The sequence below is a fragment of the Haematobia irritans genome, chromosome 3, assembly GCF_050003625.1.
Source record: "Haematobia irritans isolate KBUSLIRL chromosome 3, ASM5000362v1, whole genome shotgun sequence".
NCBI classification, from domain to species: domain Eukaryota; kingdom Metazoa; phylum Arthropoda; class Insecta; order Diptera; family Muscidae; genus Haematobia; species Haematobia irritans.
This window is the reverse complement of record NC_134399.1, coordinates 132,292,375-132,310,692: the sequence shown is the minus strand read 5'-3', so window position 1 is coordinate 132,310,692 and position 18,318 is coordinate 132,292,375. Positions and strand designations below refer to the sequence as shown.

At 37.5% G+C, this 18,318-nt stretch overlaps 1 protein-coding gene across 1 annotated transcript in view; it reads right to left on the bottom strand.

Moving 5' to 3' along the window:
- Window positions 1-330: 330 nt before the first annotated feature.
- The window catches only part of LOC142230080 (putative cytochrome P450 313a4), a 36,710-nt gene continuing 18,722 nt past the window's right edge, over window positions 331-18,318 (bottom strand). Inside the window, exons 4-8 of the mRNA XM_075300708.1 lie at window positions 8,484-8,553; window positions 5,238-5,370; window positions 5,006-5,155; window positions 4,507-4,942; window positions 331-634 (exon numbers count right to left, since the gene is read on the bottom strand). Coding sequence (XP_075156823.1) covers window positions 456-634; window positions 4,507-4,942; window positions 5,006-5,155; window positions 5,238-5,370; window positions 8,484-8,553 — 968 coding nt within the window. The 3' untranslated portion in view covers window positions 331-455. The remainder of the gene's footprint in view (window positions 635-4,506; window positions 4,943-5,005; window positions 5,156-5,237; window positions 5,371-8,483; window positions 8,554-18,318) is intronic.

Sequence of the window (18,318 nt, the reverse complement as noted above, 5' to 3'; positions counted from 1 at the left end):
TATACCAAACCATGGACCCGTATATACCAAATTTAGCACAACCCTTAACTGACTTAAAGTACATCTAGATTTCAAATTTCAAGTAAATCGGATTAACATTGCGACATATCGGGTGATCGGTTTATATGGGAGCTATGTCGAAACATGGACCGATATAGCCCATCTTCGAATTTGACCTGCTTGGAGACAAAAAAAAAAACGAGCTGATAAAAGTTGCAGTGCTTAAGTACCTAACAAGTCAAATCGGAATATCAATTTGGATAGATTTTGATTTTGTACTCAAAATCTAGACCGATATTGTCCATCCAGAGTGAAAACGATTTTATGACATACTTTGAAACGCTAGGAATTTTTCCCTGATCAAGTAAATATATAAATAGTTCATATAGTCGCAGATCAACATTAGTTCTTTTTTTTACATTTATTTGAAACTAATAAAACTTAAAACTTATTAATCATGCAGCTAATTTACTGCATTTTCTTCGTTTAATTTCCAATTGTGGTTCCTTGGTTAAACATGTAGAGATGTTATTTTCACAAACCAGGTCCTCTAATTTGGCTGTCGTTGAAAATGTGTAGCGTTTAATTAGTTTGGCTAGTAGAACTTTCACACTCATATCGGCATATCGCATACCTAGAAAGAATAGAAAATTTAAAAAAATAATTAAATAATGCAAACTAATAAACCTGTAATATTCGTGGATGTACGTTCGTCCCGGCCGAATCTTATGCACCCTCCATCATGGATTGCGTAGAAACTTCTACGAAAGACTGCCATCTACAATCGAATAACTTGAGTTGTGGTAATACCTACCGATGGCAAGGTATTTTAAAACTTCTTAACATCGTCTTCTAAATTCTAATATTAGATATATATTAGACCAACAAGGTATATATAGGTAAGTCTACAAATTATTCCGAACCGATATGGACTTTTGCGCGGTAATTAGGGAGCCAGAATTGAAATATGAGGGTCGCTTATATGGGGGCTATATACAATTATGAATTTGATATGGACCAATTTTTGCGTGATTGGGGACCGATTTATCTGAGGGCTATATATAACTATAGACCGATATGAACCTAGTTAGGCATGGTTGTTAACGGTCATATACTAGCACAATGTACCAAATTTCAACTGACTCGGATGAAATTTGCTCCTCCAAGACCCTCCAAAACCAAACCTCGGGATCGGTTTATATTGGGGCTATATATGATTATGGACTGATATGGACCATTTTTGGCATGGTTGTTGACCAAATTTCAACCAGATCGGATGAATTTTGCTTCTCCAAAAGGCACCGGAGGTCAAATCTGGGTATCGGTTTATATGGGGGCTATATATAATTATGGACTTATATGAACCAATTCCTGCATGGTTGTTGGATACCATATAATAGGTTAGGTTAGGTTATGTGGCAGCCCGATGTATCAGGCTCACTTAGACTATTCAATCCATTGTAGTACCACATTGGTGAACTTCTCTCTTATCACTGAGTGCTGGCCGATTCCATGTTAAGCTCAATGACAAGGGACATCCTTTTTATAGCCGAGTCCGAACGGCGTTTCACATTGCAGTGAAACCACTTAGAGAAGCTTTGAAACCCTCAGAAATGTCACTAGCATTACTCAGGTGGGATAATCCACCGCTGAAAAACTTTTTGGTGTTCGGTCGAAGCAGGAATCGAACCCACGACCTTGTGTATGCAAGGCGGGCATGCTAACCATTGCACCACGGTGGCTCCCATGGCTATGGTCTTTAGAAACCATGCAAAAATTGGTCCACATCGGTCCATAATTATATAACCCCGATCCCCAGATTTGGTTTGCTGATCCTCTACAAAAAGCAAATTTCATCCGATCCGGTTGAAATTGGGTACATGGTATTAGTATATTGTCTCTAACAATCACGCAAAAATTGTCCATATCGGTCCATAATTATATATAGCCCCCACATAAACCGATCCCCAGATTTGACCCCTGGAGCCTCTTAGAGGAGCAAAATTCATCCGATCCGGTTGAAATTTGGTACATGGTGTTGGTATATGTTCTTTAACAACCATGCAAAAACTGGTCCATATCGGTCCATAATTATATATAGCCCCCATATAAACCGATCCCCAGATTTGACCTCCGAAGCCTTTTGCAGGAGCAAAATTTATTCGATTCAATTGAAATTTGGTACGTGGTGTTAGTATATGGCCGCTAACAACCATGCTAAAATTGATCTATATCGGTCTATAATTATATATAGCCGGTCCCCAATCACACAAAAATTGGTCCATATCGGTTCATAATCATGGTTGCCACTCGAGCCAAAAATAATCTACAAAAATTGTATTTCTATAGAAAATTTTGTAAAATTTTTATTCCTATCGCAAATTTTGTCAAATTTTATTTCTCTGGAAAATTTTTTCTATAGAAAATGTTGTCAAAATTTTAGCTTGTCAAAATTTTTTTTTTATAGAAACTTTTGTCTAAATTTTATTTTTATAGAAAATGTCAAACTTAATTATATACGTATTTAATTGGCCTTTTTATACCCTGCACCACAATGTGGAACAGGTATTATAAGTTAGTGCATATGTTTGCAACACCCAGAAGAAAACGAGATAGACACATGGTGTCTTTGGCAAAAATGCTCAGGGTGGGCTCCTGAGTCGATATAACCGTGTCCGTCCGTCCGTCTGTCTGTGAACACATTTTTGTGATCAAAGTCCAGGTCGCAATTTAAGTTCAATCGCCTTCAAATTTGGCACATGTTCCTAATTTGGGTCAGAATAGAACTCTATTGATTTTGAAATCGGTTCAGATTTAGATATAGTTCCCATATATATCTTTCGCCCGATATGCACTAATATTGGCCCAGCAGCCAGAGTTTTAAACCGATTTACTTGAAATTTTGTACAAACATAACACTTAGTCGTATAGTCAAGTGTGCAAAATTTGATTGAAATCGTTTCAGATTTAGATATAGCTCCCATATCTATCTTTCGCCCGATATGGACTTATATGGCCCCAGAAGCCAGATTTTTGGCCGAATTTGGTTGAAATTTTGCACTAGGAGTACAATTAGTAATATAGTCAAGTGTGCCAAATTTTATTGAAATCGGTCAGATTTAGATATAGCTCCCATATATATCTTTCGCCCGATATGGACTAATATGGTCCTAAAAGCCAGAGTTTTGCCCCGATTAGCTTGAAATTTTGCACAAGGAGTACAATTGGTAGTGGAGTCATGTGTGCCAAATTTGATTGAAATCGGTTCAGATTTAGATATAGCTTCCATTATATTTTTTTGCCAAATTCGCCCAAAGTGGTTGAAATTATGCACAGGGAGTAGATTTAGCATTGTAGCTATGCGTGCCAAATTTGGTTGAAAACGATGCAAATTTAGATATAGCTCCCATATACATTTTTCGCCCGATATGGACTTATATGGCCCCAGAAGCCAGAGTTTTATCCCGATTAGCTTGAAATTTTGCACAAGGAGTACAATTGGTAGTATAGTCATGTGTGCCAAATTTGATTGAAATCGGTTTAGATTTAGATATAGCTTCCATATATATTTTTCGCCCGATACGGACTTATATGGCCCCAGAAGCCAGAGTTTTGGCCCAATTTGGTTGAAATTTTCCTTGTTAAATCGCCACTGCTTAGTCGAAAAGTTGTAAAAATGACTCTAATTTTCCTAAACTTCTAATTCTTATATATCGAGCGATAAACCATAAATAAACTTTTGCGAAGTTTCCATAAAATTGCTTGAGATTTAAATGTTTCCCATATTTATACCCTGCGGTTATAAAACAGGTTGTAAACAGGTTATAAAATTGTGTTCCACCCTAGTGCATTAGCCAACTTAAATTTTGAGTCTATAGATTTTGTAAAAGTCTATCAAATTCTGTCCAAATCGAGTGATATTTAAATGTATGTATTTGGGACAAACCTTTATATATAGAGCCCCCAACACATTTGACGGATGTGATATGGTATCGAAAATTTATATCTACAAAGTGGTGCAGGGTATAATATAGTCGGGCCCGCCCGACTTTAGACTTTCCTTACTTGTTTAGTTTAATATATACCACGTATAGACTACCTTGCAATTTAGAAGACGGTGTTAAGAAGTTTTAAGATACCTTGCCATCGACAACCCAAGTAATTCGATTGTGGATGACAGTCTTCAGTAGAAGTTTCTACGCAGTCCATGGTGGAGGGTACATAAGCTTCTGCCTGGCCGAAATTACGGCCGTATATACTTGTTAATCATTGAGACGTCGGCATACAGTCGTCTCAGTCCTTGGTATTTACTTTAAAAAATAACAATTTGATTTGTATTTGAACCTTTGCTACATTTGTCTACAATTCAATCCCAGAAACTTGCCACTTCGTGAAGGAGAAACATACATCAATCAATGTTTCAACATAATGAAAAATGTTTTTATATCCCACATCCATTCTAGGCAGAGGTAAAAAAATGGTATTGCGCATACATTTGATACATACCTATGCACGAACGTACACCTTTGGTAAATGGAATAAAAGCATAGGGATGTCTTGATTGAATTTTCCCCGGTAGAAAATTATCCGGATTGAATCTATTTGCATCGGGACCCCAAATTTCCTTGCTGCGATGCAAATCGTAGATATCAATCATTATTCTTTGGCCTTCAGGTAACACAGCTCCATTGCTCAGTGTTAAATCACCACCTTTTACTCTGCGTCCTACTTGTGATATGACGGGTAGAAGTCTCAGAGTTTCATTCATAACCATTTCGAGATACCTCAGACGACTAAGGTCTTCATAATGCACATAGAATTCACCATCATCGTCATCGGGAAATATATCGCAGATTTCCTCGTATACTTTCTGTTGTATCTCAGGATGAATCGATAGCAATGTTAGTATGAAGAAAATTGACATAGAGCTGGTCTCGAAAGCCTAAACGTGGTTCGCAATAAATTAGATTACAATTTTCAATTGACGACAAAATCTTAGACTTACTCCTATGAATATGTGGAATAAGCCCATTCCACTATTTTCATTTCTATACTGATTACGTTTAATAGCTCTATACACTGTATCCATTACAGGCTCAACGTCCTCCAAATAACTGGGATCCGAACCACGAAGTTGAGAAAATTTCGAAATTGACTGTTGTAGAGAGAAAATGTTCAAATTACTGAGACGCCTATTTTATTAATGGTGCGAAAAGTAAAAAATCAATTTGGCTTACCTCGCTCATGATATTGATTCCTAGATCCACTACTTCCTTTTCCTTCTTATATTTGTATCGTTCAGCAATCGTACGAAAGGCTTTAAATACATACATGACGTTAACAGCAATTTCGGCAGAGTATTTTTCACATCTATGTTGGAGAGAAGGGGAAAAATAAGATGAGATATTGAGTGGAGAAAAATCGAAGATGGTGATTGGATCTGTATCTTGAAAAACAATTTACATAATAGGGTATATGGGATCGCGAGATGCGCCTTAAAAGAAATGTTTGTGGACTTGTCCAAAAGGTCTGCATCGGAAGTGGAAAAACTTGATGGGGGATTCCGGGATGCGTTTTAAAAGAAATGTTTGTGGAACAACATCCAATTTTTTTGCTGGGTATTGTTAGTTTGGTCTGTCGGTGTTTTTTAGACTTTTTATACCCACCACCATAGAATGGTGACGGGGGTATAATAAGTTTGTCATTCCGTGTGTAACGCATTGAAATACCGATTTCCGACTATATAAAGTATATATATTCTTGATCAGGGAGAAATTCTAAGACGATATAACGATGTCCGTCTGTCTGTCTTTCTGTCTGTTGTAATCACGCTACAGTCTTCAATACTGAAGCAATCGTGCTGGAATTTTGCACAAACTCGTCTTTTGTCTGCAGGCAGGTCAAGTTCGACGATGGGCTATATCGGTCCAGGTTTTGATATAGTCCCCATATAAACCGACCTCCCGATTTGGGGTCTTGGGCTTATAGAAATCGTAGTTTTTATCCAATTTGCCTGAAATTTGAAATCTAGAGGTATTTTATGACCATAAAGAGGTGTGCCAAAAATGGTGAGTATCGGTCCATGTTTTGGTATAGCCCCCATATAGACCGATCTGCCGATTTTACTTCTTGGGCTTATAGAAACCGCAGTTTTTATTCAATTTACCTGAAATTGGAAATCTAGAGGTATTGCAGGACCACAAATACGTGTGCCAAAAAATATCGGTCCATGTTTTGGTATGGTCCCCATATAAAACGACCTCCCGATTTGGGGTCTTGGGCTTATAGAAACCGCAGTTTTTATCCAATTTGTCTGAAATTGGAAATCTAGAGGTATTTTCGGGTCATAAAGAGGTGTGCCGAAAACGGTGAGTATCGGTCCATATTTTAGTATAGCCCCCATAAGAACGATCTCCCGATTTAACTTTTTGGGTTTCTAGAAACCGTAGCATTTATCTGATTTGCCTGAAATTGTAAATATTCTGGTATTTTAGGCTCACAAAAACGTGTATCGGATTAAGTTTTTATCGGTCCATTTGGTAATGCCTCCATATAGACCGACTTCACTTCTTGAGGATGTAGAAGGCGCACTGATCATGAAAATTGCTTGAAACTCAATGTAAAATTTCCAGATTTTACTTCTGCAGATTTAAGATTTCAAATCAAGACGTTATTTTATAATTTTCTTGCACACTCACAAGAGATGTTAATGATTCCTCTAAAATGGTTCTTATAAAACCAGAATCTGATATAGTCCTCATAGGTGAAATCTTTAAATTTATCTTCGGGAAGTGTCCTCAAGTCCTCAAGCCCTCCTGAAATTTCAATGGAATCCCTAATATTTGGTTCATGGTGGTGGGTATTTAAGATTCGGCCCGGCCGAACTTAGTGCTGTATATACTTGTTTTATAATTAAAGGGTGACACCGTCAAAATTTGGTCAAGGGAAAACGCGTGTAAATCGGTGAAATCGTTTATTTAAAAAATCAAATTAAATTTCTTTTTCAAGTTCAATTAGTGAAAAATTCAGGAAAAATATTCAGTTAGGCTTTCGCTTTTCCAAATCCGAATTGCTGGGCCTCACGCTTGACACCTGCCATCAGATTTTGTACAGCCACCTTGTCCACCTTCTTCGCCACAGAAAGCCAGTTTGCCTTGACTTGCTGCTCGTCCTTAGCAGTTTTTTTGGTCTTCTTTAGGTTCCGCTTGACAGTATTTCTCAATTGGGCGGAGCTCTGGCGTGTTGGGAGGGTTCTTGTCCTTGGGAACCACCTGCACGTTGTTGGCGGCGTACCACTCCATGGCCTTTTTACCGTAATGGCAATATGCCAAATCCGGCCAAAACAGTACGGAACAACCGTGTTTCTTCAGGAAAGGCAGCAGACGTTTATTCAAGCACTCTTTCACGTAAATTCCTTGGTTGACAGTCCCGGAAGCTATGAAAATGCTGCTTTTCAAGCCACAGGTACAGATGGCTTGCCAAACCAAATATTTCTTTGCGAACTTTGACAGTTTTATGTGCTTGACAATATCTGCTATCTTTCCCCTTCCTTTTGCCGTATAAAACTCCTGTCCCGGAAGCTGCTTGTAGTCGGCTTTGACGTAGGTTTCGTCGTCCATTACCACGCAGTCAAACTTCGTCAGCATCGTCGTGTACATCCTCCGGGATCGCGCTTTGGCCGTCGTATTTTGTTTATCATCGCGATTTGGAGTCACTACCTTCTTGTAAGCCGATAGTCCGGCTCGTATCTTATCAAAACACGAAATTCCTTTTTTTTCAATTTTTTCACAATAACAAAAGTTGCTTCACAAAAGACCCTCTATCTCACAAACTAATTGACTTACAGACGTCAAATTTTGACACGAATCATTTGAAGGTTGGTGCTATATAAAAATAATATGCATTTAATACTAGCGACGCCATCTATGTGTCAGACCGGGGACTTATAAGCCAACCTGTTATGGAAGTTACATCTAAATCTGCAACGATTTCAACCAAATTCGGTATACATATTTATATTGTTAGTTCTACTCATTTTGCGAAGTTTTAAGTAACTTGGGGTAAAACTTTGGCCTCCGGGGCCATATGAGTGTAAATCAATAGGGATCGTCTTTGAGCCTAAAAAAGAATCTATACCAAATATGAATTTGAAGACGATCGGACTTAAACTGATCGACTCAGAATTTAATTCTAAGCCGATCAGTATACTGAAAGATGGGTCTATGACTACTCCTTCTCGGCTTTACATACAAATGCACAAACTTATCAAGATGAAATTTTGGGAAGCATCGTTTACAATTCTTGTCACTAATAAGAATGGTACTACATACGATTAAGTTGATACCAATCATGAGTTTCCGAGCTCTTTCTTACACTTAAAATTCGAAATGATTAACAACTTCAAGTTTTTAATAAAGGTGATAGAAGATGTAGATAACCTTTTGCTTTGACAATTGTACGTTATATAAATTCACAATACTTACCTCGCAACTGCTGCTGATAGTTCCTTAACGTCAGTGCCAGTGGCAGCCATATCTCGGCCAACTATCGTTGCTATTTAGAAATAAGAAAGAATTACAAGGATTTTTAAATGTTAAATTATACAATATAATATGGAATATGATCACCTCAAACATGTTTCAATAGCGAAATATTATTTTTGGATGGTGACCATGTAACATGTTTGTCACAGAAATGTTGTTTTCTCGCCCAACATAATATGCTTACCAAAACCAGAATCATAATTTCCAAGAAAACAACATGGATGCGGCAAACATGTTACATGGTCACCATCCAAAAATAACATTTTATTCTTGAAACATGTTTGAGGTGATCATATTCCCACTCTGGGTGTAAGATTGACGAATTCCCGCTAAATAAGGTTGAACATCTGGTCGTTATTTCAGCACACCAATGGACTCATAATTTCACAATGAACACAAATTAATATGGCCAAAAGGTGATTCCCAATTTAATATATTCCAATCCTGTGTTATTGAAAGTTATCAAAATGTAAGTTTCTCACAGAAAGTTATGGTAAAATCATAAGCAAAAAGTAACAAGTAAGTAAAGTAGAAAGTCGGGCGGGGCCGACTATATCATACCCTAAACCACCATTACAGAATTAGTAATCATAAGCATTTGTGGGGTAACATATAGGTCTGGGAGATAAACCGCAGTTGCATATTTAAGAAAATTAAGGGGTACATGTCGATGGGTGCTTTGTGTCAGTCTGACTAAAGCTCATAGTCAATGTTGCCAGGGAAAATGTTCGGTTTACCCTACAAGGACAAAAAAAGTTCCCTACTTTCCCATACATTCCCAAAAAATTTTCCCTACTATATTTTTCGTTAAATGTAAAAAATTTTACAAAACAAAAATGGTTCTAAGTACTTTATTACCTTAAAACATGAATATGCAACATATATAACTTAGAATATAAATTTGTATTACCACCACGGTTGCCACAGTTGGTAGAATTCTACCCAAATTAGTAATGTTTTTTATTAAATCTTTATAAAAATAAAATTTTGGAAAAAGTTTCTATAAACAAATTTTTGTGAGAAATTTTTCTATATTAATAAAATTTTGACAATAAATTCTATAGAAATAAAATTTTGAGAAAAAATTTCACAAAAATAACATTTTGAGAAAAGTTTTTATAGAAATAATATTTAAAACAAAAAACTTCTATAGAAATACAATTTTGACAAAATGTTCTATAGAAATAAAATATTGACAAAATTTCTACAGGAATAAAGTTTACCACACATTGTTAAAGATCAAGCCTTGTCGGCTTCTAATTTCCTCGTCCCTACAAGACGCTAAATATTAGAAAAACCCTACATATAGGGAATTTCCCCTACTTCTAGCAACACTGGCTGTGTTGATATTGCACCTTCGGAGTTAGTATGCCACTAATATTGAGCCCATTATTAAAGAAGAGAATATCGTTATATTAGTGTGGGTAATAAATACAAATTTGTACAAATCGAGCAATATTCTTATGTAAGAGCTACAAGTACGTATAAGTACGATCGGCTAGTACATCAAAATTTGAAATTTAAGTAACATTGGTTAATAAATAAGAGTACTATGGCCAAATTTGGGAAAATCGAGCGATGCATATATATGGAAGCTATATCTAAATCTGAACCAATTTGCATAATATTTTGCGGGTTTGATTAATACCATAAAAGGTTACCTTGTGCAAGATTTGAGTAAGATCAGTTAAGAAATGAGGCCTGTATGGTCAAACATAAGGTTATTAGGGGCGAATTTTTCAAAATCGGGTGATACATATATGGGAGCTATATCTACATCTGAACCGATTTCGATGAAATTTTGCACATATAGTTAGTACTATATAGGACTGGATCTAGCCAACTTTTAGTAAGATCGGTTAATAAATAAGGGTTCTATGGCCAAATTTGGGAAAATCGGGCGATACATATATATGGGAGCTGTATCTAAATCTGAACCGATTTCGATGATTTTTTGCACATATAGTTAGTGCTATAGAAGACTACATTTAGCCAAATTTGGGTAAGATCGGTTGATAAATAAGGGTTTTATGGCCAAATTTTGAGAAAATCGGGCGGAACATATATATGGGAGCTATAGCTAAATCTGAACCGATTTCGATGATTTTTTGCACATATAGTTAATGCTATAGAAGATTATATATAGCCAACTTTGAGTAAGATCGGTTGATAAATAAAGGTTTCGTGACCAAATTTGGGAAAATCGGGCGATACATATATATGAGAGCTATATCTAAATCTAAACCGATTTGGATGAAATTTTGCAGACTTGAAGGACGATGGAAAAGATTACCTTTTTCCAAATTTGGTGACGATTCGTTTGAAAAAACGCGCAACGTGACCCCATTTGTCGCAATCGGGCGATACATATATATGGGAGCTATATCTAAATTTGATCCGATTTCTTCCAAATTCAATAGCGTTCGTCCTTGTGCCCAAAAAACTCCCTGCACCAAATTTCATCAAAATCGGTTAATAATTGCGACCGGAATCCTGTGAACAACAAATACATGGACAGACGGACCGACGGACACCAAGCGCTAGATCGACTCAGGAGGTGATTCTGAGTCGATCGGTATATATTTTATGGGGTCTAAATCAATATTTCTGGTAGGCACATTTTTTGGCCGATCAAACTTATTATACCCTGACCACTATGTGGTTTAGGGAGAAGTTTATGATTCCTCCAAAACTCAAACAAAAAATGGTCCAGAATCTGATGTAGTCTTCATAGGTAAAATATTTACATTTATTTTCGGGAAGCGTACTGGTTGAACTGATCTGCTTGGAAGAATATCTGTCATCAAACGCCCTGAGATTTCCAAAGGAAAATTTTATATTGCATTCATGATGGTATGTATTTAAGATTCGGCCCGGCCAAACTTACTGATGTATATATGAACAAATGCGGTATTCTACAAGTGGACTGTATCGTTTTAATAGCGTATCTCCGCAAAAGTTTATCAGTTAGAAAATATGCAAATAAATAAGAAAAGTAATGGAGGTTTCAGTTTGAGGTAGGTTTATTTACAGTGTTTGGCTTCTTACCACTTCAGATGTTCAAGCACAAGTAAAAATCTAATATGGTTCGCGCGCAGGCGTTATGATTAATTGAGTGAAAATTCATTTATCTTTTAGAGCAACAATTTTAAAAATGGAGAAATTCTATCTATTTGAGAAGAGGCAGTTATCGATAAATTCATGTATAAATAGTTGCCATATATATGTATCTTAATTTTGAAGATATTCGAATAATTCAATACGATTATTAATACTACAATTCATTATATTATATTGTTACTTCAGGTAAATGCAATTCAATTCAATAACAAGTTGAAAAAATTAATGATTTTGTTGAAACGAATTTCAACATTCAGCCCCCCTTGCAGCGTTGCAACTTAATAACTGTAAGCACCGGATATAACCCATCCAAAAATTGAGCTTTGAGCTATAGGCATAGAGGAGGATGATTGTATTAGGCCCGCCAGTAGGATCTTAGAAATTTGATCATATCCAATTACCACTTCAATATCAATCGGGTTATAAAAATGGGGGTCGGCTAAGTCCGCAATATGATTATAAACTGATTGCAGTTGCTTATCTTCCGTGGTCTCTGGTGTTGCTACCTCAAATCGGCGTTGAACCGCTCCTGTGATCTGAATCTTCATCGCTGGATCATAGTAGGACTGCATGCTGAGTGTGCAGAATTCTTCGCCCTTTTTTCGAGTTGTTGACAGATGATGACGTTGTACCATAGACCTCAGGATATAAGTTCGGAGGCTAGCTGAATTCAGCATCAATCTTACCTTGGCAGGACCACCAGGGGTAAGGACACGTGCCAGTGCAGTGGGAAGAAAAACGTGAATTTTTCTTTTACGGCTTAGTCGTTCGTGAACCAATGGTGGGGCACGCTTTGAACCACGGTTTTCGGCAGTGGCGTGTCGACGTGACTGGTTGGCATTTGACGACAACCGGGTTGAATTATGGCGATTGACATCCTGGCGTTGGCGCTGAGTGCTGTGAGAAGACTTGGAAGCGTGTCTTCGATGAGTACGGCGAGGCTTGTTGTGGTCGACATGTAACAGTGTGTGGTGATTGTTGTTACACACCATGCATGTTTTGCGTGATGTACACCAATCACGGGTATGGGAAGAGCACAGGCATTTAAAACAAAACCGCTTCTCCTTCACTTCTTGCCTTCGTTTTGTGACATCCATATTGAAAAAAGCTTGACAGTTTTTTAATGTATGCCTTTTGTGGCAGATGCGGCATTTTGGAAGGGCAGATATTGAGCTGTAAACGTAAATTTATTAAATTGTGAACGGTGGGCAAATATAACTCCTAAGCGTTTGGAAGTATACAAAGTTTTACTAATGGGCGAATCAGTGTTCCGTTTTGTGTTCGAATTTCAGCAACACGAACATTACAATCACTACCTCTAAAAACGTTGGTAACCCTGCCAAGGCACCATTCGTTAGGCGGAAGGTTATCTTCCTTTACTATTACAAAATCGTCGACCTTTAAATTCTGTTGAGTAGATTTCCATTTGTGTCGTTTCTGTAATTCACAAATGTACTCTGTTTTCCACCTTTTCGCAAATTGTATTTGTAATGTTTTTAATCGTTTCCAGCGATTTATAAGTGTTAGGTTGTCGGAATATTCTTCCGGAACTGCAATAAGAGCAGCTCCTCTCAATAGATGACCAGGAGTAAGTGGAATCAATTCCGTGGGATCCTCGCTAATGGGTGAAAGGGGCCGTGAATTCAAAATACTTTCTATTCGAATCAGTAAAGTGGAAAATTCCTCAAAAGTGAATTTAATATTGGAAGCAACTTTACGTAAATGAGTTTTCATGCTTTTCACAGCCGCCTCCCACAATCCTCCCATATGTGGGGCGTGGGGCGGAATGAAATGCCATGAAAATCCATGAGTACTATATTTTTCAGCAACAGATTTCTGAACATTCTTCAAAAAAGTTCTATATTCAGCCAATAATGTCCTACTTGCACCAACAAAATTCGTGCCGTTATCAGAATAAATTTTGTTAGGGAATCCTCGCCTTCCAACAAACCTAATAAAAGTCGACAAGAAAGCTTCACTGTTTAATTCCGAACAAACCTCCAAGTGAACAGCACGAGTTGACATGCATACAAAAATTGCAGCGTAACCCTTGTGCAGTTTTGCGTTTCGCAGTCTAGATGTTTTCAAATCAAACGGACCCGCAAAGTCCACTCCAGTATACGTAAATGGCAAGGAAAAAGTACATCTTTCAGTTGGCAAAGACGACATTATCTGAGTTCGAATACGATGTTTATAAATTGCACATGTGCGACAGTTCCTTATACAGTGTCGTATTGAACTTTTTAAGCGAACTACATAGAATTCTTGGCGGATTGCACGCAACATTACTTGGTATTCAGAGTGGAGCAACATTTTATGAGTAAAATCAATAAACAGCTTGCAGAAACGTGATTTCTCAGGCAGTATTATTGGATGTCGCTCGTTGTAGCTAAGATCGGCGTTCGCCAAACGACCATTTATTCGTAGCAGTTTGTATTCATCAAGTTTCGGGTTTAACGTCAGTAGTTTGCTTTTTGAGCTAATGGGCAAGTTGTTCTCAAGCGCTTGATATTCTGGTGCGTAATAATTCTTTTGGGCTATACGTATTAAGTTAAATTTGACAGTCATTATTTCATCCTTAGTGATAAAGTCATTCTGCATATTCACCAAAGTTTGATTCCTACATTTTCTTACGAATCGATATATGTAGCATAGTACTCGTAGAGCTCGACTAAAGGAAGAAAACCGATCCAATATATCCTCAGGTTGACTATCAGTTTGGAAAGTGGATACTCTTCGCTCCAGATCAGGTTCTTTAAATGTTACAGATTTTGGCCAAAATTCAATAGGTTTTGAAAGCCATTTCGGCCCGTGCCACCATAGCCAGTTACTACTAAGTTCCGATGCAGTACACCCACGAGTGCCAATATCGGCGGGATTATCTGACGTTGGAACATGTCTCCAAGTGGCATTGCCGACGTTTTCCAATATTTCAGAAACCTTATTTGCCACAAAAGTTTTCCAGTGGTATGGTGGCTTATCTAGCCAAGCCAACGTAATCGTTGAATCAGACCATAAATATACATCAGCTACTGAGAACGGTAAGTTCTGAGAAACAGATCTCAACAGTTTGGACAAGAGTGCAGCGCTACATAATTCCAGTCTCGGCAAACTTAAAGTTTTCAAAGGTGCTACTTTACTTTTGGATGCAAGCAAGTGTGAAATTCCAGGTTCTTCCGAGGGGTATGTACAGACATAAATACAGGCACAGTATGCTTTCTCTGATGCATCACAGAAGCCGTGAATTTGCATCCGAGTTTGTGGAGAGTAGTGAAGCCAACGAGGAATTTTAATGAGTTCAATATCAGGCAAATTTGTAACAAAGTATTCCCACTTCTCAAGTGAATGTGGCTTGACTTCTTCGTCCCAATCAGTCCCGTCAATCCACAGTTGTTGCAAAAGAATTTTTGCTACAATTATAATTGGAGCCAACCAACCAGCGGGATCAAATATCTTGGCTACTATCGAAAGTATTTTCCTTTTAGTCAAAGGAGGAGATGGCATAGTAATAACTGAAACTTTATAATGGAAACAATCATTCATTGCATTCCATCGAATGCCTAACGTTTTTGTTTCACTCGTATCCTCCAATTTCAAGAAGTCTTCGTTTAGAAGATCCTCGGGGGGCATATTTTTTAAAATCTCAGGATGATTTGCGGTAAGTTTTTTAAGAGGAAAACCCGCAGAGTCTAGTAAATCAACAAGTTGAATTAAATAATATTTGGTTTCAGCAAGAGAATGTCCTCCAGAGAGAACATCATCAACATATATTTGATCTCGAAGAATTGACGATGCAGTGGGATGAGTGTGTTTTGCATCCTCACTCAGTTGTATAAGGGTGCGAATGGCTAAATATGGAGCACAGTTTACTCCAAAAGTCACAGTTTTCAATGCATAATCAAGGATACTTTCAGATTGAGAATTTCGAAACAGAATTCGCTGAAATTGTTGATCATTTTCATGTACATGAATTTGACGATACATTTTCTGTATGTCGCCATTAAACACATACTTAAAGAACCGCCAACGCAAAATAACATTTGTTAAATCATTTTGTAGTATCGGTCCAGTGTGCAGAATATCATTTAAAGAAAATCCAGTAGTAGTTTTCTTTGAAGCGTTAAATACCACTCTGACTTTTGTTGTAGTCCGTTCAGGTTTGACAACCGCATGATGTGGTAAGTAAAAGGAACAGTAACGAGAATTTTCACAGATTTCATATGACTTAGTAGGCTCCATATGATTCAATTCCAAATATTCCTGTAAAGCGTTCGAGTACTCAGTCATAAGCTCAGGTGTTTTCTGTAATTGTTTCTCTAAGTTTAAGTACTGAGCCATAGCAGCTCGTCTCGAAGATCCGAGAAATACTTCGGGAGGTAGATCTTGACGAAATGGCAATCTTACTTGGTATCTCCCATTTGGTAAGCGGCAAGTTGTCTCACGGTAATAGTTTTCACACCAAATATCAGAATCAGAAAGAGTTTTCGACTTAGGTATTTCTTCCAATTCCCAAAATTTCTTTACATCTTCATTAAGGGTATCATTTGATGTAACCCATGATGCAAAAGTTGTAACAGTTCGACGTTTCGGGGGCCCACTTATGAGCCAACCAAATTCAGAATTTTGAGCGAGAAGACTTCCTGCTACATTCTTTTCCAAACCAGCTTTAATGATAGATGGCAGAACATCGCTACCCAACAACATATCAATGGGCCCAGGTTTGAAAAAATTTGGATCTGCTAAGTCAAGTTGTTTTAATTCGGACCAATCAGAGATATGAGTTTGTGCATATGGCATCAAATTCTTCAAGTTCGAAACGACTAAAGCCGAAGTGTGTAGCCTAAAATCTGATTTGCGAGACTTTAAAGTTATATTGCACACTTTAGAGGAATTTTCTAAAATCGTTCCTCCTAGACCAGATATCCTCGTGAAAGATCTCTTAGTCGGAATTGAGAAACGGTTAATCATTCTGCTGGAAATAAATGATTCCTGCGAGCCCTGGTCTATAAAAACTCTAATAGTAAAATTTGTTCCCAAATGTTCCAGATCAACCAAAGCAGTGGGCAAAACAGTTCCTTCCCCAGAGTTGGCAAAATTTAATTGCACATCAGTAATGGGTACGGTGTAGGCAGCGGCTGAAGTAGTCGGTTGACCGTTAACTACCGCATCAGTATGGAAGGTATTAACATTTTGCGACAGACTGCGCTGTGTTCCAGCTCGTCTTCCGGCATGATTATTTTCAGGGTGCAAAATCGAGTGATGTTTTTGCTGACATTTTTGGCACACATTATCACTTTGGCAGTGTTGCGTAGTATGGCCATGGGATAGACAGTTTTCACATATCTTATTATCAACAACGAATTTCTTCTTTTGAGCAAATGTCCACGATTTAAATTTAAAACATACTCGCAGAGCATGATTTTGGTTGCAAGCTTTACAGGGTCTGAAGTTAGAATCTGTCTTAGTGTGGTAGGTTTGAGTTTTGTTTTGTGCAGTTGTTGAATTTGAGGGTTTTCTCATATCGGAGATTGATTCCAGCATATGAAGGCGTTTGGATATAAATATATCCAATTGTTCCCATGACGGTATCTGTCTATGATCAGTTAATGAGTTTTCCCAAGCAGTTAGTGTTTCATCGGGTAGTCTGGATGAAACCCAGAACACTAAAATTGGATCCCAGGAAACGACAGATATGTTATAAGTTTTCAAGACCGAGAGACAATTATTTATCGTGTACTGAAGATTTCGCAAAGATTTTCCCTTCTCCGAAGTAACGCGTTCAGTTTCAAAAATTTTCCTCAGCTGATGATTAATCAAAATACGTTTGTTCTCGTAACGTTGTTTCAGTGCATCCCATGCCAGGCTGAAATTGTCATCTGTTAAAGCAAATTGTTTTACAATTTGGTGTGCTTCCCCACGAGTTTTTGCCCGCAAGTGAAAAAGTTTCTGCGCAGGTGACAACTTTGGATGCTTAATATAAATGGCAGAGAACATATCTCTAAAACTTGGCCATTTGTCGTATCCTCCACTGAAAATCTCAGTATCGCAGGGAGGCACTTTCAGTGTAAATCCATTTTCATCTGAAGTCCTGATTTCAGTTCTCTCAGCCGATCGTGACGAGTTATCCATCTTCCTTTTCTCGATTTCTATCAAATCCAAGATTGACGTTTTGCATGATCTATACGATTTACATGATTCGTTAAATTTGGAATGAATAGATTCTCTCTCAGCTTTAGAATATGTCTCCTCAGTGGTCATTTCAGACTCATATACCTGAGTTAATGTATGCCATCGACGTTCAAGATCATCCAAATCAACCTTCAAACTGGATAACGAATGTTCTGACACATCGATGGCTGAAAAATTAGCGCAGTATGTGACCAACTGATCAGAAAAGAATATGAACTTTTGCGAAGACATTTTCTCTCAACAGAAGTATAAGTATTACAGGATATTGAAAAAATTCCACAAAGAAATCACCAGAGTTTAAGTAATTAAACCACGAGATACTCAGTACCCCCGAGGATAATATCGTAATTACTACTATAATATCGTAAATCTTCAACAGAGTAAATGTTTTTCAACAACTATGTTGAATTTGTATATATGTTACTCAGTGAGCACGAATAAAGTCGTTATACTGCGCAATCAGAGA